The 24530-nt window shown below is 32.5% G+C and overlaps 1 protein-coding gene across 1 annotated transcript in view; it reads right to left on the reverse strand.

Moving 5' to 3' along the window:
* The window catches only part of GLRA3 (glycine receptor alpha 3), a 229159-nt gene that overhangs the window by 103606 nt on the left and 101023 nt on the right, over positions 1 to 24530 (reverse strand). The window contains exon 3 of the mRNA XM_051964069.1: positions 19857 to 19924. Within this exon, the coding sequence (XP_051820029.1) occupies positions 19857 to 19924 (68 nt within the window). The remainder of the gene's footprint in view (positions 1 to 19856; positions 19925 to 24530) is intronic.

The following is a 24530-nucleotide window of genomic DNA, read 5'->3' on the forward strand; positions in this document are numbered from 1 at the left end:
ATGGAATATTAATATGTTATTACATAGACATTCACATGTATGTATGTATGTATACACACATAAACAATTTATTATATAGATATATACCATAGATATATCTATATAATACACAGATGCATGCACTTGCCATTTATCTTTATATATCGCTATCTTATCTCTTAATTTACTTTAATTATTATTTATTATTATTAATTATTAAATATTAATTACTTTAATAATATGAAGATGAAGGACAAGGAAGATACTGCTGCCTTTAGTTGAGTAAGAAATATTTCTAAAAGATGGTAATTAAAGTAAAGATCTTTATTAAACAAGTATTTAAGTCTTTACTATTTACCAGATACTGCCCTAAGCATTGGGCACACAAAGGCATGACATAGTCTATCCTCAAGGAGCTTACATTTTACTGAAATTCAAAACACAAATGTTCAGTCAATATAAAATATGTGCAAAGTCAATATAAAATATATTACAGCTTGAAAAAATTCTTTTAATTTGAAAATTATTGAATATTACTTAACTTTGATAACAACAATGTATAAGGATTGGAAGATAAATCTCAATGAGCACATAGATACACAGATATACGCAGATATGCCTTAAGCAAACACCAAAAGCTCTCAGAAATTTCATTACATTTTGGTTTGAGAAATTACTATCTTCAGATCTTATCAAAAATTGGCAAACTTTGGCCTAAGACCCAGAGTGAGTCTCCACCTATATTTAAATGACCAGGGGTCAAGAGTGTTTTTTTTTTCCTTTAATTTGAATGCAATATAACTTTATAAAAATGTAAAAAATTTAGGGATTATAAAATCACATATCAGGCTTGCTATGTCATAGTTTTTTGAACTCTGTATTGATGATATGCACCAATGAGGATGATCTAAGACCAAGACTTATCTAAGATCTGATATGCTTCATTGGCAAAGGGGTAGGGAGGAAATAGAAATCTAAATTTTGGAATTCATTTATCTTGTCTAATTTTGAATACTCAGTGTATTTCTAAGAAAAGAGATATTCTTAGTGGAAAGAAAGTTTGAATTGTTGAATGACTCTTACAGCTAACACCAGTAATATTTTAGCTGCTGCTTATGAGGCTATTTTATTTGATGGTTTTAGATTTCTATTCTCAATCACTGATATCAAATTGCAATACACCCCTTATATAAAGCTTCTCACCTAAAATCTTTAGTTACATCCAGTTAGCTACTCATTTATTCCCACAGCACTCTTGGGACGCTGGTGAAATGTGTTAGGCTCTATGAATCTGATACAGAGAAAAAATGTACTTTCTCAGGATCACACAATGAGTCAGTACAAACCCAAGAATAGACTAGAGGATTCGTGTTTCCCTTATCTGAAGGGGACTGTGGCCTGTGTACTGACAATTCCCAAGATCCCATCATTTCCCTGGCTATTTTCAAACTTGAGAACACTGTGGCAATGAGACTCATTAAAAAATACAAAAAAAAAAAATAATTACTGAGCAAAAGTTGTTGAAAAACCTCCCCTATTCAAATTTATAAAAAATAGAACAAATGCCCTTCTTTTTTAAGGAAGTAGCCAGTAGGGTCAGGATAGTTAGCAAAATGATCTTAAAATACTATTATATTAATGAACCAAAAATTATGCATATTTTAAAAGTCATTACAGTGATAACAATATTAGTATTTTAAAGATGTAAACAACATTTCTCATGATCCCATTTGAATCAGCAACTGTGTGAAATAAATTATATTATTCACATTTTATGGATGAAGAAACCGATATCATATCCAGATTTATACAAGAAGACAGGTCTTCTTGATTTCAAGTGCAGCACTCTATTCCTAATAATTATAATCACAGGAACACAGAAACTAGAAGGGATCTCACAAGCCAAATAATGGTACCTCTAAGTTTTACAGATGAGGGGACTGATGACCAAGGAGGATAAGCATCTTGTCTGAGGGTCATAGACATTCTAGCAATAAAAGGCAGTGATTTGAATGCAGGTTCTCTGACTTCAATATCAGTGATCATTTCTCTGTGTAGCTATTTACAAAAAAGGTGAGCAGAACACTTTCTCTGTACTATTTCATTTAAATACCATAACATTTTGGGATATATATATATATATATATGTGTGTGTGTGTGTGTGTGTGTGTGTGTGTATATGTATATATATATGTGTGTGTATATATATATGTGTGTATATATATATATATACATACACACACACACACACACACACACACATATATATGTATATATATATATATATTAGCTATATTTCCCTTCATTTTGCAGATGAGAAAACTAAGAATATGATGAAATGACTTATTCATGGCCAGATAACTAGTTGGTGGAATTCAAGCACAGACCTTCTTAATTCTGAGAAAAGTATGTTGGAGTGTCTTTGGGCATTTCTATCCTTCTATCTGTCTATATCTATCTATCCAGCTCTCTATTTGTCTCTTTCTGTCTGTCTCTGTTTAGAGACAATGGCAGAGGGTGAAAGCAAGAAAGCATGAATGTGAGAGGAGAAAGTGAGGCAGGGGAGAGGGAGGGAAAGGGAGGAAAGAGACAGACATACATAGATACAGAGAGAGAGAGAGAGAGAGAGAGAGAGAGAGAGAGAGAGAGAGAGAGAGAGAGAGAGAAAGTATAGAATACTAAATACAAGGCCAGACATATTAAATAGTTTACATTATAGAGGACTTGAAGACAGGACTACATATTTTTCCTTCTGGAATTGTTTGTGAGATCAGATTAATTTATGAAACAGAGTACTAACATTCCTATACAATAAGACAAGGAACTTACAGGGAATATATACAGTTTATCTAAAATAGAAAACAAACAAATGCCATTGATAAATGTTGGGATGGTCTTAATATTCCCCAGGTTAGAAATGTATAGATTAAATTTCTTTCTTTTTTTTTTTTTATTTAATAATAACTTTGTATTGACAGAATCCATGCCAGGATAATTTTTACACAGCATTATCCCTTGCAATCACTTATGTTTTGTTTTTTCCCCTCCCTCTCTCCTTCCCCCCCCCCCAAGATGGCAAGCAGTCCTATATATGTTAAATATGTAGCAGTATATCCTAGATACAATACATATTTGCAGAACCGAACAGTTCTCCCACTGCACAGGGAGAGTTGAATTCAGAAGGTAAAAATAACTCAGGAAGAAAATCAAAAATCAAATAGTTCACATTCATTTCCCAGTATTCCTTCTTTGGGTGTAGCTGTTTCTGTCCATCATTTATCCAATGAAACTCAGTTAAGTCTCTTTGTCAGAGAAATCCACTTCCATCAGAATACATCCTCATACAATATCGTTGTCAAAGTGTATAATGATCTCCTGGTTCTGCTCATCTCACTTAGCATCAGTCCATGTAGGTCTCTCCAAGCCTCTCTGTATTCATCCTGCTGGTCATTCCTTACAGAGCAATAATATTCCATAACATTCATATACCACAATTTACCCAGCCATTCTCCAATTGATGGGCATCCATTCATTTTCCAGTTTCTAGCCACTACAAACAGGGCTGCTACAAACATTTTGGCACATACCGGTCCCTTTCCCTTTTTTAGTATCTCTTTGGGGTATAAGCCCAATAGAAACACTGCTGGATCAAAGGGTATGCACAGTTTGATAACTTTTTGGGCATAATTCCAGATTGCTCTCCAGAATGGCTGGATTCGTTCACAATTCCACCAACAATGCATCAGTGTCCCCGTTTTCCCGCATCCCCTCCAACATTCATCATTATTTTTTCCTGTCATCTTAGCCAATCTGACAGGTGTGTAGTGATATCTCAGAGTTGTCTTAATTTGCATTTCTCTGATCAATAGTGATTTGGAACACTCTTTCATGTGAGTGGTAATAGTTTCAATTTCTTCATCTGAAAATTGTCTGTTCATATCCTTTGACCATTTATCAATTGGAGAATGGCTTGATTTTTTATAAATTTGAGTCAGTTCTCTTGTATAGATTAAATTTCAAAAGTTAAAGATAGACAAAAAAGAATTAGCTACCAACATAAATTAGGAAGAATATTACATTCTGATAACAAGTTTAGACATCAAGCTTGATTAATAGGTATACCTATAAAAGTTATATTGTCTCCCTGATACCTATTGGTGACAGGTCCCTACTTCCCAAATTCAAACTCTAATATTCTGCAGACATCTTCTAACAACAAATCCATTAGGTGCCACAGTGAATAAAGCATCTGGCCTGGAGTTAGAAAGACATGAATTGACATCCAGCCCCAGATACTTACAAGTCATGTGATCCTGGGCAAGTCACTTAAACCTGTTTGCCCTTGTTTCTGCATCTGTAAAATGACCTACAGAAAGAAATGGAAAACTACTCCAGTATCTCTGCCAAGAAAACCCCCCAAATGAGGTTATGAAAAATCAGACATGACTTAAAGAACTGAATAACAACTGAATAATGATGCAAAGTCAATTAAAAATATCCTAGCTCATCTTTATATTGAAAAATTCTGACTATCATTAAACTTTGGTTTAAGATTCAGGAAATTAGACTCAACAATTAATTGGATGATTAAAATATTATAATAACATAGTGGTTAGAAAATAGGCCTTTAAGTTAGGAATATCTAGGTTCAAATCTTGCTTCTGACCATGGGCAAATTGTATAACCTTTCACCATTCCACATAGCTCTCTAAGATGCATAAGTTATTGATGTGTTATCAATATGCATTGATGGAAAGATTTCTATACAGATTCCATACTGATAAATCACAGATCTAGCCCAATATAAAATGAATAAAAACATGATTGAGGAGGGAGATATTTTATGAATTTTATAAGAAATATTTTGGGCCACAAAAACCAAATTTCTTTATTAATATTTTAGCATGAGGTATATATAGCACAAAAAGACAGCAAGTCTTGACCATGAACCAAAATGTGCTGTTCATTTAGCAGGAATCATATAGGCTCTTACTTCCACTTCTTCCTAAATTAAGAAAACAGTGAGGTTTGTTATTGGTTTTGTTCAAATCATAAAGATGCCTGTGGCTGTGTAAGCCCAACTGAAGAGAAAATTGCTTCTTCCCTATTTTTTTCCAGATGAGTTCCCAAAGCACTAAACTCCTAGCATCCATAGGCATTTTCACTGGTGAAGAAAGGATGCTTTATCTTCATATATACTCTCTCAGCTACACGGGCTATTTAATTTGCTTGTGAGCCTCTACTCTTTTTCAAGGGCCCTTGGGATATTGCTCTTATGTGTTTGATTTTGTCTGTGATGCACCTCAGAAACAAGGAGAAAATGAACTAATAGATACTCCATGCACAATGCCATGGCAGCCCCAATGAATTCACCAAGACTGTCAGCCTTCCTTGTTAACTATTCCTCATTAATCTGCCAAAGGCATAGCATAACAGCTGAAGAGAGACATGCCATATTTTTAATTGATTGCTGAATAATTAACACTAATTGACACGCTAAATCCATGACTGAGTAACAAGTTATGACTAATGCCAATCATTTTAGAGAATATACTTTCTTTGTTCTTGCTGCTTTCCTCTCTTTCAGGGTCCTTTAGCTCTTCAGGGTAGGCAATTCCATCTGAGAAGACTTACCTCTTAAACAAAATCTTGAAATATGGTAAAATTCTTTCACACAAGTTCCAAGCCAAATCATATAGTTCAAGAAAGATATTTCTATGCCCTATTAGAGAGTCCATGAAAGAAAACTTAGTGGACTTGATTTAGTGAACTCTACAAAACAATTTTTTGGAGCAAATATATACTTTCTTCAGTATCTATCCGCATGGCAATCGTTTTAACAAAGGAAGGAGTTTGAGGTCTTTTAGTGATAGGTCCAGCTCAGGTGATACTTCATGGAACTTTCCCTGATTCTATTGTTGTATTTGATGATAAGCTCATTAGGGCAGAGATGTTGTTTTTTCATTATTATTCTTTCTAGAACAATTCTTAACCTGAAATATATGAACTTATTTTTTATAATTACATTTTAACATAAATTATTTCCTTTGTTATCCTTTATTTACCCAATGTCATTCTTTTAACAATATTATTCTGAGAATTTGTTTATGTACTAGATTGTCAAAGGATCCATGGCACAAAACAGTTGAGAACTTCTGCCTTATAGACTAGGACATGGTTTTGGACATTTTTTGTGGGGAAGGGAGTGGTCTGGATTCATAATTTCATTATTTTAGGGAGCTCCCAGTGAGGAAACTCTTAAAACAGATAAATAATTACTTTGCAATTTATTTTCGAAAGAGACTGAGAGCAACAAGAAATTTAATTATCTTTTTAAGGATGTACAACCAATATATCCTACAGGAGGGTCTAAAATCCAGATTTGTTTATATTACTCTGTCAACTCTTCTAGGATACCTTTCAGATACTCAAATTGATTTATGAATACTGGCTGCTTTCTAAGAGAGAGGCATCTTTGCATTGACTAACTGTGAATAGGAAGGTTATGATAGAAGTAATATGGAAGACCCAAACAGAAATAACTTCAAGTCTAAGTATGTTAAGTAGGATTACAGAATCTCCTTTCCTAGAAATCATTTTTCTGTCATTTTAACTTTATGGTTTCACAGCAGCCACTAAAATTTCTTTTGTCTTGACTAGATAATCAGAGGAGAGATCAGCAGCTGGGGAGATGTTTATAGTTTAAGACTTGCTCTCAAGACAATGTTATCTTTCAATGTTCCTCATTTCTCACTTCCAAAATCTCCCAAATTCCAATTATCAAACCACCTAGTCAAACCAAAAAACCACACAGGAATATCCAAAGAATAGGAGCACAGGTGGCTGTTTTCAAGACATTTCCATCCTTCCAAACTCAGTCATGAGTTTTCTCCTTTGATGCATTCTAAGAAAATTTGACTATTCATCATGCACTTTCTTAGGAATGAATACTTTCTCCCTCTTTCCTGTCTGCTGAAATGCTGCCCTTCAAGGTCCAGCTCCAATGACAGTTACTTCATAACATTTGCTCTAAAACTCCTAGCAAGACATGATTTTTCCCCATTTCAACTCTCCTAGCCTTTTATTAGTTTTTGTCATATGCAATTATAGTCAAATTTTTATTCTTGGTTTTTTATACATAGTTGATACTTAATAAATTCTTGTTGAATGACTTATTGCCTATATATCTTATCTCCTCAATGAGATTGTAAAATCCTAGAAGTGCCATTTTTTTTTGTTGTTGTTGTTTTTTTGTTTTTTTTGCATCTTCTTTATAACATGAATGCAGCAGTTACTTCTTAAATATTTGTTCATAAAGTGAATTTAGTCCTCATCCAGCTCTGGAAATAGCATTCCAGATGCAAAAGGATGGGGACTATACATGTGGTTTTATTGATAGAAGAAACTATGGAGGAGAAAACTCTTTTTTTGCCAATGCAGGTGAGTACTTGTTCTTTAATTTCTACTTTTAGAAAGTTAGTTTGGAGCATTAAGATATTAAGTGATCTGCCTAGGGTCACATAATCAGCAATGTTCCATATTAATTCAGGTCATTCTGATTCTGAGGCCTGCTCTCTATTTGTTAAGCCTTATCATACTCTAAATCAATGGCAAATAGAACATAGCACATCTAGGCTGAATCACACGTACTCAAAATTAAAAGTTTAGACATGGTCTTGGTTTTTATTTAATACTTTATAGGAAAAAGAAAAATTAAAATATAGATTTTTTTTTTGCCTTACAGAAATGGGTTTAACTCTCCAAAAGCTGGCAGGATGTTTTCAGATCTCCCTGAAAAGTAGGTAAACATTTCACATCATCATTAGTCATGTTGAGCACCAGTTGTATTTACAAATGGAGAAGTATGGCATCATAATCACTGGCTTGATGGAAATATGAAAGAATGCATGTGGTTCCCTAAAGGATCCAATTTAAGCCAGGGAGAGAGCAAGAGAGACCCAAACACTCAGAGAATATATCATATTTAGTGCAGGTTGCTGAAAATAAATTCAAATATCTTTATTAGGTGCTTATCATAGGCATTGTTGTAGGTGATGAGTATGTAAAAACAAAAAGGAGAACAGACCTTGACTTCAAGGAGCATGTATTCCATCATGAGATACATGTGAAGACAAAATAAATTATAGAGCATTTAATTCCATGCTTCTCCTCTCCTCCCTCTCTCCCTCCCACCAAAAAGAAATGGAGTTATTGACATAGCTAGATGAGTCAGACAAAACTTATTGAAGGAGTTGAAGGTTTCGAAGAGGCAGATATTAGATAGCATTAGATAGAAGATATTAGAGCCATTTGGAAGAGTTTAATCAAAGGCACACAATGTCATATTTGGGGAATAGTAAGCAGGTCTGTTTGGTTAGATTCAAACCATTAATCCATAGAATAAATGAGGGTATAATGTGCAATTAGCCTGGAAAGATAGGTTGAGGCTAAATTAAATGCCAAAGAGAGAAGTTTATATTTTAATCTAATGATAATGAGGAATCACTGCAGTGTTCTGAGCAGAGGCATCACAGGATCAAATAATCAAGAAATTAATAAGATTTAGTAACTATTTAGTGTGTACCAGGCACCATGTTATTAGATACCAAAGCACATAGTCTGATTACTTGCATCAGGTAGTTATCATGAGACTCATTTGACTCTTGGACTAATTACCCTTTATATTTTTTAAAATGGTAGAATGAACCTCTATTAGTCAAATAATCCTCAAAAAAGTTTATGAATTATGTTAAAGAATGTCTAAGTTACTGATCCTAAAGCATTTTATTTTTCTGAGTTTTCAGTCTGTATCTTTTTCTTATTTTTTTGGAGATACACGAACAATCATGTTAAACATGTTTCCATTTCAGTCATGTTGTAAAAGGCTTAGAACAAAAGGGAAAACAAATGAGAAAAACAACAACAAAAGTGGAAACAGTAGGCTTTGAGATGTGTGTTCAGACTCCATAATTCTTTCTTTGGATGTAGATTACATTTTTCATCAAAAGTCCCTTGGAAATGTCTTGGATCATTGCATTGGCAAGAAGAGCTAACCCTATAATTGATCATTTTGCATTGTGTATTTGCATTGTGTACAATGTTCTCTTTGCTCACTTCATTGAGCATCAGTTTTGTTTTACTGAAAACCACTTGCTCATCATTTCTTATAGAACAATAGTATTCCATTCTCCAGTTGATTGATATTTCCTCAATTTCCTATTCTTTACAACCACAGAAAAATTGCTATAAATATTTTTATATAGTGTATTCTCTCTTTTTAATGATTCCTTTGGGATATAGACCTATGATATTGCTAATTCAAAGGACATGCACAGTTTTGAGCACAGTTACAAATTGCTCTCCAGAACGGTTAGATCATCTTATAACTCCACCAAATGCACGTTTGACATGATAGTCCAATGCATTGTTCCAATTTTCTCCACATCCTCTCCAACATTTATCACCTTCTTTTCCCATAATTTTAGCCAATCTGAGAGATGTGAATTGGTACCTTAGAATTGTTTTAATTTATCTTTCTCTAATTAAAAATAATTAGAGCATTTGTTTTCATATGACTATAGGTAATTTTAATTTCTGAAGCACTTTTTATAGAAACAGTCTATGGGTATCTCATGCATCTCTATTTTTTTACATTAATGTAGAATCAAAAGCTTGTGCTTTTTATGTTACCAAAAATACCTGAGGTATATCCCAGTAGACTAGGATGCTATCTCTGTCTAGCTATACGTGTGATCTTGGAAAAATTATTTTGTCTTCTGAATCTTCAGTTACTTCAACTATTAAGTTGAAGGGCTTAACATACATTCCAGTTCTAATCACCTTTGAATCTGTTTCTTTGAGTGTAAGAAGTAAGTCTAGCTGAACAAGATTAGTCTAGATTAACTATCTCTTCATTTAGTGTAGAGAGCTAACTCAGAATTAATTCAATGATTGCCAGGGTTGATCATGAAACAGAATAGGAATCAAAGTATATAGATGTCATCACAAGATAAAGTTTTTGTGTGCTTGTGTACAAGCCTGGTTTTTATCTGCTATAGTGTTAATACCAAAGATCACTCTGGGAGAAAGATAAGTTGCAAGAGCTGTGTTAGAGAATACTGAGCATACAATATAAAAGTTCTATAATCTGGAATAATTTATACATATTTTAAAAAGATGTCTTTTAATGTAAACATAAACTATTGGAAGGATCTTAAGAATGCTACACTTTAGGCTTGTTCATATATTTGATATATTAAGGGTGGGCATGTTTCAGAGGGGAAAATTGTCAATGACAATAGAAAGACTCAAGGAGAAAAGAAAAATAAGAAACAGTCTATAAGAAAAGTCTAAAGGAAGAAACATTTTACTTGAAATTGAGAAAAGTAGGTTGGGATAAAATTATGACATAACAGTGAAGCATAAAATGAGTAGCTGGAGAATTCTCTATTTCTATCCTAATCATAACAACAGTAATAGTACTAATAACAGGGTTGTAAATTATCTTGTTTGCTCTTTACAAGAGCTCTGTGTGGGAGGTACTATATACACAAGTATTAACTCCATTTAATGGATTAGGATGATGAAGTTCAGAGAAGTCAAACTTGACTGGACTAGTGAAATTAATAAATGAAAAAGACAGGATTTAAACAATGGTATTTTATTTATGCCTCAAATTTTCTCTCATTTTCTCTATATTATATTGCCTCTGCCAAAAAAATAGGAGGGATGTATGATGAATATAGTATTGTAAAGGCATGCATTATTTTCTAAGAAGGGGATTTTTAATGTATTTTTTATTTGTTTTTTATAAATGTTTTCTCTAAGATAGGACTTTTTAAAATAGCTTTTTATTTACAAGTTATATGTATGGGTAATTTTACAGCACTGACAATTGCCAAACCTTTTGTTCCAATTTTTCCCCTCCTTCCCACCTCGTCCCCTAGATGGCAGGATGGCCAGTAGATGTTAAATATATTAAAGTATAAACTAAATACATAATAAGCATACATGACCAAACCATTATTTTGTTGTACAAAAAGTATCGGCCTCTGAAATGTTGTATAATTACCTGTGAAGGAAATCCAAAATGCAGGCAGACAAAATATAGGGATTGGGAATTCAATGTAATGATTCTTAGTCATTTCCCAAAGTTCTTTTGCTGGGTATAGCTGGTTCAGTTCATTACTGCTCCATTGGAATTGATTTGGTTCATCTCATTGCTGAAGATGGCCAGGTCCATCAGAATTGATCATCTATAGTATTGTTGTCGACATATATAATGATTTCTTGGCCCTGCTCATTTTACTCAGCATCAGTTCGTGTAAGTCTCTCCAAGCCTTTCTGAAATCATCCTGTTGGTCATTCTTACCGAACAATAATATTCCATAATATTCATATACCACAATTTATTCAGCCATTCTCCAATTGATGGGCATCTACTCAGTTTCCAGTTTCTGGCCACTGCAAAGAGGGCTGCCACAAACATTCATGCATATACAGCTCCCTTTCCCTTCTTTATGAATTCTTTGGGATATAAGCCCAGTAGTAACACTGCTGAATCAAAATGGTATGCATAGTTTTGAGCAAGATGGGACTTTTAAACCTAGGATCCCTGATATATTTGGGAGGTCCATAAATTTATGTGGGAAAACATATCTCTTTATTTCAAAATAATTGGTTCCTTTGTAATTACATGAATTCCATTTTATGCATTTCAAAAGATTATTCTGTAAAGGGATCCATGACACAAAACTTATTAAGAATGTCTGTTCTAATCTGTATACAAGTCTGATCCTAAGACTGAATCCTAGTAAGTAAAGAATCTTAAGTGAGTCTTGGCCATGCCTTTTATGAAACTTTTTTTTTTTTTTTTTTTTTTTTTTGGCTGAGAACATGAGCATGTGCTTGCGGTTATCTGATGGAATGCCAGGAAAGCACAAAGAAGTTGGGAGGTCACTCTTCTGGTGGACTGATTAATGAATATCCTTTATTGCAGGTCTGTCCTTTACTTCAGTTCCTTGAGTAAACATAATCCTCCTAAAGGAACGAACAAATATTATCCTTGGTGGACCTCTTGATATAATACATAGGATATGAAGCATCCTATACCTGAGGTTACTTCATCTTAAGAGTCATATATCAAATGAGAATATTTAGCATAGTGACTTCTTTGTTCTCAGCCTATAAAAACCTCTTAGTGGAAAGGGACTTTGAGAATTCAGCTAGGAAGTACTGTACAGCGTGCTTAGCAATGTTTCTTATTTGAGACTGATTAGTTGTGACCATAGATTCTCCCAATTAAGGAATTCAGATGCTGGTACTTCCCTGTACTGGTGATGATGTATTTTTATGCTCTTTGTTATAATGTCTTTATTGTTTTGATAGCCATTATGTTTGTTAATTGGGTATTAATTTTATGCTGTGAGTTTTTTTTTCCCTTATGTCTTATTTAAATCAAGGTTATGAGCAGTAATAAACTTGTACCCACCCCCTTAAAAAAAAAAAAAGAACCTCTGGTCTAGGATAATTGAGATCTTGCTCAGAACAAGATAACAGATTGGATAATTTTTTGATTCCTTCTCATCCTAAATTATAGAAAACTTGTATGACATGTTTTGTATATCTTTCTTGATGATTTTTATGCTTATATAAAATTATTTCTGAGAGAGAGAGAGAGAGAGAGCACAAAAGGGCCCTAATGTGACATATATGTAGTATTTTAAGTATCCCTGTCAAATACATTGAAAAACAATCAGTTTTCTTTTCTTGGGAGTGAAAAGTCCTGACTTAGGTCCTACTCTAATCATTATTATGATTTGAAGGCAATTTCAGCAAGGCAAAGTTTCTCATTCCAATTTTCAAATCATACCTGATTCTTTGATAAATACAACTGCAAAGAAAACTGTTCAAAGACTTCCAAATTATTAATATCAAGTAAAACTGTATGCTTGTCAAATGTGTTCACCATTGTCATGAATCTTCTGGAAGATATTTTGGTCTTTGCAGAGGAAAATAAAATAGAAACAGATACTGAGATCTAGTGATATACCTTTTGATGGATAATATTGCACAAATTTCATCAAACCAGACTATTTTATGACCTCTCTCAATGAGATACATTATTATTTAATAGATCAATCAAGAAACACTTATTAAATACTATGTTCTTGGTACTGTATTGGAGACACAATGACAAAAATGAAACTGCCTCAGTTTTCAGGAAGTTTACATTTAAAAAAGAGATGATTAACAATCTGTACAAGAAAAATGTATTAAAGTGGATATTGTCCATATTGTGCTGGATATTAATGATATATTAAATATATTGAATATGTACTGCAAATATACAACAAATTACTTTCCAAGTTAAATAGGAGGAAGGAAAGGGATGAATTGTATCTTTTGTAATATTAGGCTTACATTCTGATGTAAAGACTAATCTTTTCAATACAAATGTTTTGGGGACTTTCTATAGAAATAAACTTTGGAGCATCTTCAGTAGTTAATTTTGGTGATCATTCAAAAGGCAATAAATATAAAGAGTATAAATAAGTGGCAACATATTTCTAATAAAGATGTTTTATCATGAAGCAAAATAAGGGAACCCATTGAGGAAATTTCATGCTCAGAAAGGAATGTGGCTCAAGAAATTTCAAGAGCCTTAAATGGGTTCTTTATGGAGAATTTCTGAAATAATATAAACAAGAATCTCGAAAGATAAGAGCATGTATTTCTTGAGATATAAATAAATTATCAGATCATGATATGAAATGAAAGGTCTAATAAAATAATATTGTAATCTATTATTCCCAATATTCTTACGCCCTCAATTATTATTTAGACTTTCAAATATATTATTATCCAATGTTCCTTAACTTAATACTAGAAAGTAGATAAAGACCTTGAAAAACATAGTTAAGGATAATAACATATGGATCACTTATTAAGGAAATATGGAAGATAGAATAATGTTTACTCCATTTCTAGAAAAATCCTCAATGGCAATATATCAAGAACAGCAGATCAGTCTTTAACTGAACAAATGGCTGATTCTATATTAAGTAAATTAGATAAACATTGAAAAAGCTATATAATTTTGGCAGTAAAAGAAAGCTGAGCTTATGTTATAGAAAAATGATTCAAATATTGAAATAATTTGTTGCCAAGAATGGATTGTGAACAAAACTTTATTTGCATATTATTTTGCCTTCTGCTAAAAATAAACTGGGTAAATAGACTTTCTACATGAGTGAAGACTACAAAGAATAGCTTCAAATGAGAATAGATACAATTAGAAGTATTATACATCAGAGAGACCCAGACCACCAGAGGTAGCTTAGCATATTTGGTCAGTTGTTAAATTTAATAGGAAAATTGATTGTGTTGAGCAGAATGAGGATGTAAACTATTCCTAGAAGAGGAATTAATATTTTCTTTTAAACAAAGTTACTAGAAACAAAGATGTTTGTGAATTGTTACAAGTGATGTTATATACCATTCTCTCATTTTAAAAATGTAATATTTTAATTGTTTTAAGCATTCAGGAGGGAAGAAAATTGGAAAGGGATCTATAGAGTGGGGAATTTAAATCAAGTGTTAAATGATACTGATTTCTAAATAAAGAGATTAAGATAAATGCTGAGTAAGAGATAACAAAAAAACATATACTCCTGAGATATTGATGACATTCTCTCTGAGTAAACTAATTCTGCTCATTTAATTTATAGCAAAATTGTTTCTCATTATATAATTACTATAGTAATGGTATAATTATATTATGAAGAGAAGGGAAAGTAATATACATTTATTTAATGCCTATAACGTATCAGATACTGTCCTAAAGGCTTTGCAAATATTATCTCATTTAATCCTTGCAATAATCCTATGAAGTAGGCACTATTTTTGGTCCTTGTTTTATCATTGAAGAACCAGTGGTTGAGTGAATTTTATAGGATTATATAGTTATTAAGTAGTGTGAGGATAAATTTGAGGATAAATTAAGTGTGTAAGGAGTCAGGCTTTCCTGACTTCAGGTTTGACGTTCTTTCCACTATACTACCTATGATAATTTTGAAAAAAAGAAATATCAATTATAACTAAGGGAAAAATAAAAAATATATATTTTAAAATTAGTTGGATTAAGATGAAATTGATGGAGCACTCAATTTCCCTTTTATAAGCCAAACCAGGGAAATGTTTACAAAAAGAATAAATACTACAATGAAAATAATCATTAGATAATATCTATTAAGGACCACCTTCACACTGAGTGCCATAACACATGAAAGAAAGAAAGAGGGAGAGGAAGAGAAGAAGAGAGGAAGGGAGGAAAGAAGCAAAGGAGAGAGGGAAGGAGGGAAAAAGGAAGGAAAGAAAGGAGGGAACGAAGGAAGGAGGGAAGGAGGAAGGAAGGAAAGAAGGAAAAGAAGGAAAGGAGGGAATGAGGGGGGAGGGAGGGAGAAAGGAAAAGGAGGGAGGAGGAGGGAGAGAGGGAAGAACGAAAGGAGAGAAGGGAGGGAGGGAGAGAAGGGAGAGAGGCAGGGAGGAAAGAAGGAAGGAAGGAGGGAGAGAAAGAGGGAGGAAAAAAGGAAGGAAAAAAGAAAAAGAAGAAAATGAGAAAGAAAGAATGAGAAAGAGAGAAAGAAAGAGAAAAAAAGAAAAAGAAAGAAAGAAAGAAAAAAAGAAAGAAAAGGAAAAGGTAGAAGGATGAAATGAGTGAGGTGCTGGATAGAAAAAGGACTATTTATAAAGTCTATTAAAAGACAATTCTTATATTAAAAGAAATGCTTAACAACCAACTCACTAACCCAAAGTTTCTTTTACTTTTGCCCTTAACTGCCTAATACCGATCACTCTTTCACAGTTTGAATTCCATATTTCTGGTGTAACGTGAGGTTTTAGATACAGTCTTTTGAAAGCAACTATATGGTAGTATTGCAGGTATATTGTTCTTATATGACACTTTGGGGCTATTGAATCAAAATAACTTTGACTTTTGAGAAAAATGATTGGAGAGGAGTGTGGATTGTAGGAGAAGAAATGGAAGAGAGGAGACACCTAAAGGTCTTTGCTATGGCACTATTAAGAATACTTATGACAAGTAATTTTATTATGGTTTAATTTTGTGGCCGTGATGGTAATGTGTCATTAACATTAGGCTGACTCAAAACATTAAATTGACCAGATAAAATCAAGTAGTGCTGGCTTCTCTAATTTTAGTTCTCGGACAAATGAGGATTAGATTTTGTGCTATGTATATGCATTTCATTGTTTTCTTTTTCATTTTTTTTTAATTTTGTAGGTTTAAAATATGTAGCTTCAAAGAAATTGACAAAAAAGTTACAGCTTTAAAAACACATTTCAATAACTGTTAGGAATTCTGTCACATATGTTAGTATAAGAAAGGTGAGAGTATCAAGCATCAATCATTAGATAGCACAAAGGAAAATGCAATCTAAAATTGAAAAATAACACCAAAAACTGACAAATTCCTGCTGTAATAGAACTATATTAATCCCAAGGGGGAAAAAAAAAACCTTCAGAGGGATTTGGAAACTACGGAGGTTGTAATTAATTTATCTGAAGTATAGTGCAGATATTTTGATACTAGAAGAATATCAAGAAGAACAGATTATAAAAAATGACAACAAACTACTTAACCATTTATATAAAGGGGAAAAAACCTTCTAATTGGCAAGACAACACAAAAAGCAGAGACTTTTACCACTTATTTTTACAAATAAAATCCACCCCCCCCTTTTTTTTTGAAGCCTATACTAAAATTTCAGCAGAAGAATTCCAGGAGAGCTATAAAATCTGAACATTCCAACAGACTGTAATACATATATTTGGAGGATTAAAAAAAAAAATTCAATGGGCCTTGAAGTTTTGTTCCCGTTAATTCTATCATGGACTTTTTTCATTTACCAACTGGAAGTAGAATTTTTAATCTCACAAGGGTTTAATCTCACACATTAAAAAATAAATATATGATTTGTTATATAAAGAAAACATTTTATATAAATAAAATAAATGAAAATAAGATAAAAGAAAATATAATGTAAGAAATATATATTAAATATCAATCATAAAAGTCTGATATAAAGAATACATTAGAAACTGACATAAATTTATAATATCAAGACTCATTTTGCACTGACATGTGATTGAATGTTGTGACATTTTTCAATATTTTCAAAAGAATAATTACAAAACATGATTAATTCCAAAGCGTTATACTCAAAAAAAAAAAATAAAACAACCTTAAGGTTTTTCTTCATATCCTATAAAATAATAGCTATAATAATAATAATAATAATAATAATAAGAAGAAGAAGAAGAAGAAGAAGAAGAAGAAGAAGAAGAAGAAAAAGAAGAAGAAGAAGAAGAAGAAGAAGAAAGAGGGGGAGGGGGAGGAGGAGGAGGAGGAGGAGGAGGAAGAGGAAGAAGGAAGAGGAAGGAAGAAGGAAGAAGGAAGAAGGAAGAAGGAAGAGGAAGAAGAAATAAAAAAAATATTCAATACAACCCTGGGCAACAGTTGCTGTTATTATTTCCATTTTATGGATGATGAAACTGAGACTGACAGAGGTAAGTGACTTGTGCAGGGCCATACAGCTAGTACGTATTAGGGCTGTATTTGAATTCAAGTCCTCTTGACTTTAAAGCCACATCTCTTTCCCCCTGTATCTACCTCTGATTTATCTCTGAATGTTGAATATGATAGTAAATGAGAACAGTGTTGGAGGGGTATGCTAATACAGACACATTACTACTTCTGTTAGTGGAAGTGAACTGACCTTATCATTCTGGACATCAATTTGGAATTATGCAAGAAGAATAATTCAGATATTTATTTGTACTCTTGTCCTGATGATTCATTGCTTATAGTGTGTGTGTGTGTGTGTGTGTGTGTGTTCCAAGAAAAGTCAGAAATTGAAAATACAAATTGAATGTATTATCAAAGAAAGATCTACAATAGCACTCCATGCTAGCAAAGAGGTGGAAAATAAAGTGTAAGCTCACTTATTCGAAAGTGATTGAAAAATTATATTGAATTCCCTCAGGCTTTTTTCCATTATATTTAATTGCATTTATATCAATCAGATGTAATGGTTTTCAATAAGTACAAGAAAAAAATGATAGTTGAATATCATCCCTCCATCCCTCACCCAAACCCTGGTATGCTAGACATGTAACTCTGGTGAAACATAATAGCAGTAATCCTACTGCTCATTCAATAGATCTTTCCATGTTTACCATCATAACTATCATCAAGCATTATCTCAAATATCTCATTACATCTCTGTCTTGCTGTTTTTGTTTGCAAAAATTAAATAAAACTCTTTTGGCTAGGGAATAGTGAAAGTGAAGACCTGAGTATAGATTTAATACCTAAATGATCCATTTTTCTTCACAAAGAAAAAAAAAAAGATAACCCTATGCCCAAAATTTATATTTTGCAAATCTGTTCAGTCATCTTGGCAAAGACCTGCTCTTTATCCCACAAAAATCCAGTCAACAGATTGTGAATGGCTCAGGATAAGTCAACATCATTACTGGGTGGTGAGTGGGGGAGGGGAGGATTAAATATATGAGTCAATAGAGTCCTAATTATCTATGATGGACAATACTACTAGTTACCATTTCAGGCTTCTGGAAGTTCTTTACTCTTTTGGTGAGTTTTGGGCAAGATCACAAAAGATTATTTTTTGCAATATTCTAAGACAGAATATTGAATATAGAGAGAATAAGAACAGAAAGTTCTAAATAGCAATTGCAACCATGTGACTACTGAAGGTTATTTTCAGAATTCATCTTTTAAGCAAGAATAGCCATAGTACAAGGTAGACAAAGTTCCAGTTATAAAGAAAAGTAAATATCAAAGGAAAGAAAAGTTATAAAATATACTCATTAGGATTCTATACTAAAGTACTTTATTTGAAATACATATATCTTTTCCCTGGACATAATCATTCTCTGTGACTTATTTTTCTGACATTATAAATTTGAATGAAATTTTATTTTATTTTAATATAGGAATGGTTTTAAAATTTCAAATTTAAATATTTAATATATTTTATAATTTTATTACATTTGAGCTAGTTTATGACCATGTGTTTAAAGAACATTTTTTTCTCTGTCTTTACAATTTATATACAAAGCATTAACTCTAGTATAATTTTGGAAAATTGCAATTTCTGCAAATCAGGTCATTGTGTTGTTTTTAGCCAAAGAATACTTCAAGATTCCAAGAGAACAACACAGATACAATATAATCTTTTAAATAAAGTATAAAGATAAAATCATAAGAAGTAGAGGTGTATAATATTTAATACTTCTTTAAAAAACATAGCAAATCTAAATTCTAGCTTCCTTATTCATATTATAATATAAAACCACATACAACTTAAAATATATGCCTTAATTTGTAATATTAAAATGTAATGCTAATTTCTTATCAGTTCAAAGAATAGCATGCAAATTCTATACACATAATAAATAAGTAAACAAAAGTTTAACAGAAATAAAACTAAAATGAATTACTAGTTACTTAAATTAATCCATTAGAAAAGAGGCCATGAATTAATTTGAATCAATAAGCAATGCCACTACTTTTCATATCAAAACTTTTGGTATTTTTCTGGGATCTTAAACATTAGATTACAAAATTATGTACACATAAAGATCAGTTTTTATTGTATTTGTAATAATTCTTTAAAATAGCTTGAATAAATTTGATTTACTATGATTTAACTGTACCAGTCATTAAAAATTTAATATATATGCACAGTACACATACATCTTTAATAGACAGCTTCTTATTTAAATGACTTCAAATTTGGAGTTGAAACATTTTACAATGTCAAATAGCTTACCATGGTTGTCTCTGCAATGGATCCAAAGCTATTTATGAATATGTTGCATGTGACATTAACTGGAGGGCCTGAAAAAAAAAAGTAAAAACCAATGCTGGGCAAAAGTTTGTAGAGGAAAAAACTCTGGACTTGATAACAGAAAGGGACCAGATAATGGATACAATGCCAGGTCTGGAGTAAAGAACATCTAAGTTCAAATGTGGGCGTCAGATACATATTAGCTGTGTCACCCTGGACAAGTCATTTAACACTATCCGTTCCTCCCTCATTTGTAAAATGAGCTGGAGATAAAAATGGAAAACAATTTTCATATTTTTGTCAAGAAAACCCCAAATATGGTCTCAAAGAGTTTATGACTAAATGACAACAACACAATCAGAAGCCCTGGAGTCAAATTGAAACTTGATCAAAGGAACTTTGAATTACATACTCTTATGACCTTGCTGAAGCATGGTTTCCTTATCTTTACATTGGGAACCATAATATTGGTAGCTTTCTTCCAAAAGTGGTAGTTGTGAAGAAAGCACTTTACAAATGTGTAAAACTCTGTGAATGTGAACTTCAGAGGTTTTGTAATTTCACCGGTATACATATATTGATTTCCCTTACTTATCTAAATCACAACTTTTGCTCATATGTTAATTAGTTAAACATTTATTAATATTAATCACAATGTACTAATATAAGTATTTGAAATGAACATTTTCAAAGTAAATTTTATTTTTTTCAGTGAACAAGTAGTTTTTTTTTTTCCCTCATGCTCCTTGCAAAAGAAAAAACAAAACTTTTCTAAAGAAGATGTATAATCAAGTAACAAATTCCCATATTATTCATGTTTGAAAAATGTATTTCTCATTCTACATCCTGATTTCATTGCCTTTCTGTTGGGATCTAGATAGTATTCTTCATCATCAGTCTTTTGGAATAATGATTGTTTATTGCATTGATCCGAGTTTTAAATAGCCAATTCCTATGGTCTATGCTAGAGGCCAAAAGGGACTGAATCAAGTTGGTGACTGAGTAGTGAAAAGGGAATGGATATGAGATATTGTGGAGGTAGAACTAGTAAGACCTGATAGGTAATTGGATCTAAGGGTGTCAGCTAGATTAAGGAACCAAGAATGGCTCTACAGGTGCAAACAATTGAAACTAAAAGGATGGTCGTTTACTCACTAAAAACAAGGAAGTTCAAATGAGTGAAAAGACAATGAACTCTCTTAGACATGCTGAGTTTGAGACATTTAAAAATGTCTAATTGACATTTTGTGATTCACAGCTAAGGCTCAAGAAAACAAATAGAGCTTGATATAGAAGATGGGAGTCATCAGTAGAAATGGTAACTGAGTCCATGGATGTTGAGTTCAGCAAATCAGAATGTATGAAGAGATGAGGGCAGTGTCTTGAAAGTATGCACACTTACAAGATATGATATGAATAAAGTCTTCAAATGAACCTGAAAAGTGGCAGTCAGATTGGCAGGAGAGAATACTGTATCAAAAACTCAAAGAAAAGATAGCATTCAGGAAAAAAAAAATGAACAAAAGATTGCTGTGATCTGTTGTGATGGTAATGGATAGGACCCTGGAATTGGATTCACAACTATTTGAATTTTGATCCTACCTTAGACAAGGTGAATCCTGGTGATGTTTTTGTTTTTCTTTTTAATTAGGGAAATCTAGAAGATTATTTACTGAGTCAAGGAGGAGTTAAGATCTGAATTAGGGAAATAAGAGTCCATTCCAGAAAGTAAGAAAGTAGTAGTCCTGATCTGACCTTGTGACTCACTTATTCCAGTGATTTCCTTTTGCTACTACTATAAAAATAAACTCCTTTATTCAGCTGTCAAAGTCTTATACAACCTTATCCAGATATATCTTTCTTAGTGGTCATTACTCACTTTCTCTCTTACCATTCTGATATTTGGTCAAAATTGGACTGCTATTTCTCACTCTTTCTCCTCTCTCTGAATCTTTGGTTGCCATCCGGTATCCCTATAATTATTTTCCCCCTCATTTCTACCTTCTCCAGGTCTTCTATTTAATTTACAAAGCAGACCTCATCATCTAGATGAAGCTTTCTCTGAACACCCCAATTATTAGTGCTCCTCCTTTCCAAACTACTTTTTAAATGAATATATATATATATTATATATATGTGAATATACACTATCTAAACACATATTTTTCAACTTTATATTTATGCTGCATTTGCATATTTTCTATTTACTTGTCTCTCCATTACAATACAACCTTCTTGATGAGTTTAAGATTATTTCATTCTTTGTTTTCTATCTCTAGGACATAGCATATTGCCAGGTACACTTGTTTAACTGCTCTTCCACAAATCTATTTTAGCTCAAAATAGATATAAAATAGTAAAGAATAACCTTGGGCAAATTACGGGTTACTAAAACATCACATTCATGATTTAGGGGTTTAGCATGGTCACAATTAGATAGTCACAGATAGAAAATGAGATCAGAAATGAAGAAGCAGGTTATAGTATCTAGGATGTAACACAAAGGCACAGAGATATACATGTATAAGTCTAGATATTCACATACATATTGATAGATACACATTCATACTCTCTGTATATATAATAATGATGACAATGTCATCGATTCTACTAGCCATTCAGTTTTTTTTTTTTTCAGAGATACCCAACCCTTCATGACACTTTTTATCAATCTAGCTATTTCCCTAACTAGTTATGCAACCTGAAGAGGTGGCAAGTCAAACGGAAAATCTGAGTATTTGTAGACAGAAGACAAGGAACACTAAAATCAAACTGTTCTAATCCCAGCTATACAGAGCTTCAAAATGATCATTAGCTCTTTGCAGGAACTTGGCTCCTGAAACATTTCTGTCTTTGGTACATACAACTAAAAACTTATATTTCTGCATTCAGAAATTCTACACTATTTTATGCCTTCCAAAACATTGAAATTCTTCAGGGTACATTAATCAGCATCACCTGGTTCACTGAAAAATTCCACTGGTTGAGCCTGCTGGAGTCTTTTCCTCTGGCAGATCTCCATAGACTTAGACATAATTAGGGCTTTAAGAAAATTATTGTAGAGAAAGACAAATGAAATGGTAGTTCAAAAAATTCTTCTTATCTTGGTCATTGGATGTTAGCAAATGGGCCAGCAATCATCAACACTAACCCAGCAATGATTTACACTAACTAAAGATAACAAAGGTGCTACATCAATCAGTCATTTAATTGCTCAACAAGGATTTAAGTACCTATCATGGTGCCAGGCACCTCACTGAGGTCTGAGGATACAAATGCAAAAAAATGAAACTATTCTTACTTTCCAGGAAATTGTGTTTTATTTAGAGAGAGAAATATCCTTATGTAAGTAATAAGCAAGTACTGGAACTATGACTTCTTTTGTTGTAAGGATTACCAAGCAAGAGTCTCCCTTTACTATTGCAGGTCTTAAATTTAGAGTTTGAAAGTTGCCTTGAGTACTTACAGGTTAAGTAGCTTGCCTAAGGTTATACAGCAGTGAAACTTGAAGCCAGGTTTTCCAGGCTTGGAGATTGCTTCCCTATATAGTAGAAGAACTTACTTCTTTTGATAAACAAATATATAGAAAATAAATATCTATAGTATTTTGGCTCCTGGCATCATACTGTGTTGGGATTTTTCACATGGACTAATTTAAAAGCAACAATTTGATTGCTTTCAATAAATTAGATCATTTCATTTGGAAATGCAATCATTAATAAGGAGATGCAGCTGAGTGAAGATGCTAAATGTTTCAATGTGGCTACAAAAGAGAAGCCTTTTTAGTGGCTCCTGGTCAATCCAGTATTTGACACGCTAGAATAGAAGCTGTTTAATCTATTAATTAGTTCATTAATTTATTTATAAAAATAGCACACATTCATATGATAGAGTTTTATTTTAAACTACTTACCCATTTAGCCATAGCTGGTCTTATGACCTACATTTGTAGGTAAATTTAGATGTATTGGCAGCATATTTTCTTATAGTTATTCTCTAAAACCATCTCTTAAAGCTATCATAGAACAAATTTTACTCTCAAAGTAATTTACAAATGAGAATGGCAAAAGACTATACATTAGGAATATAACATTCCCCCTTTAAATTAGAAAACTGTTTGAGAGACAGTTCTATGGCAAAAACAAAACAAACATAAAACTTAAAACCAAAACAGAAACACTCACTATCCACAAAAAAGGTGGTTCCAGTGTGACGAGATTTTCATATAGCTTTTTTTTCTTTTATATATTCTAGCTTTAGAATGAGATCAAAATCTCAGACATCTGAGTAATTCTAGTCAAAATTATTGACTAGAATTATTTTCAGTCTTCATTTTTTATTATCTTGCAGGTCTGCTTCTCTATATGTGTTTATATTTTAGATTTCTGTTACAAGCCTTGTTTCTTCTCTTCACTCTATATGTGCTCTGTTTTGATAATCCCCTTAGAGCCTAAGAGTTCAACTCTTATCCCTATGCAAGATGACTCTTCAGACTTTCTATGCAGTCCTCATTTTTTGCCTAAGCTCCCACACTGAATCTCTAATTGTTTTCTAGATAGCTCCCTGCCTCATTGTCTCACAGCCTTATCACATCCAACATGTTTTTTTTAAAAACTCCTTCTATTTTTCCTCTCATTATTTCTCATTATAAATTCA

This window comes from Antechinus flavipes, chromosome 6 (assembly GCF_016432865.1).
Source record: "Antechinus flavipes isolate AdamAnt ecotype Samford, QLD, Australia chromosome 6, AdamAnt_v2, whole genome shotgun sequence".
NCBI lineage: Eukaryota > Metazoa > Chordata > Mammalia > Dasyuromorphia > Dasyuridae > Antechinus > Antechinus flavipes.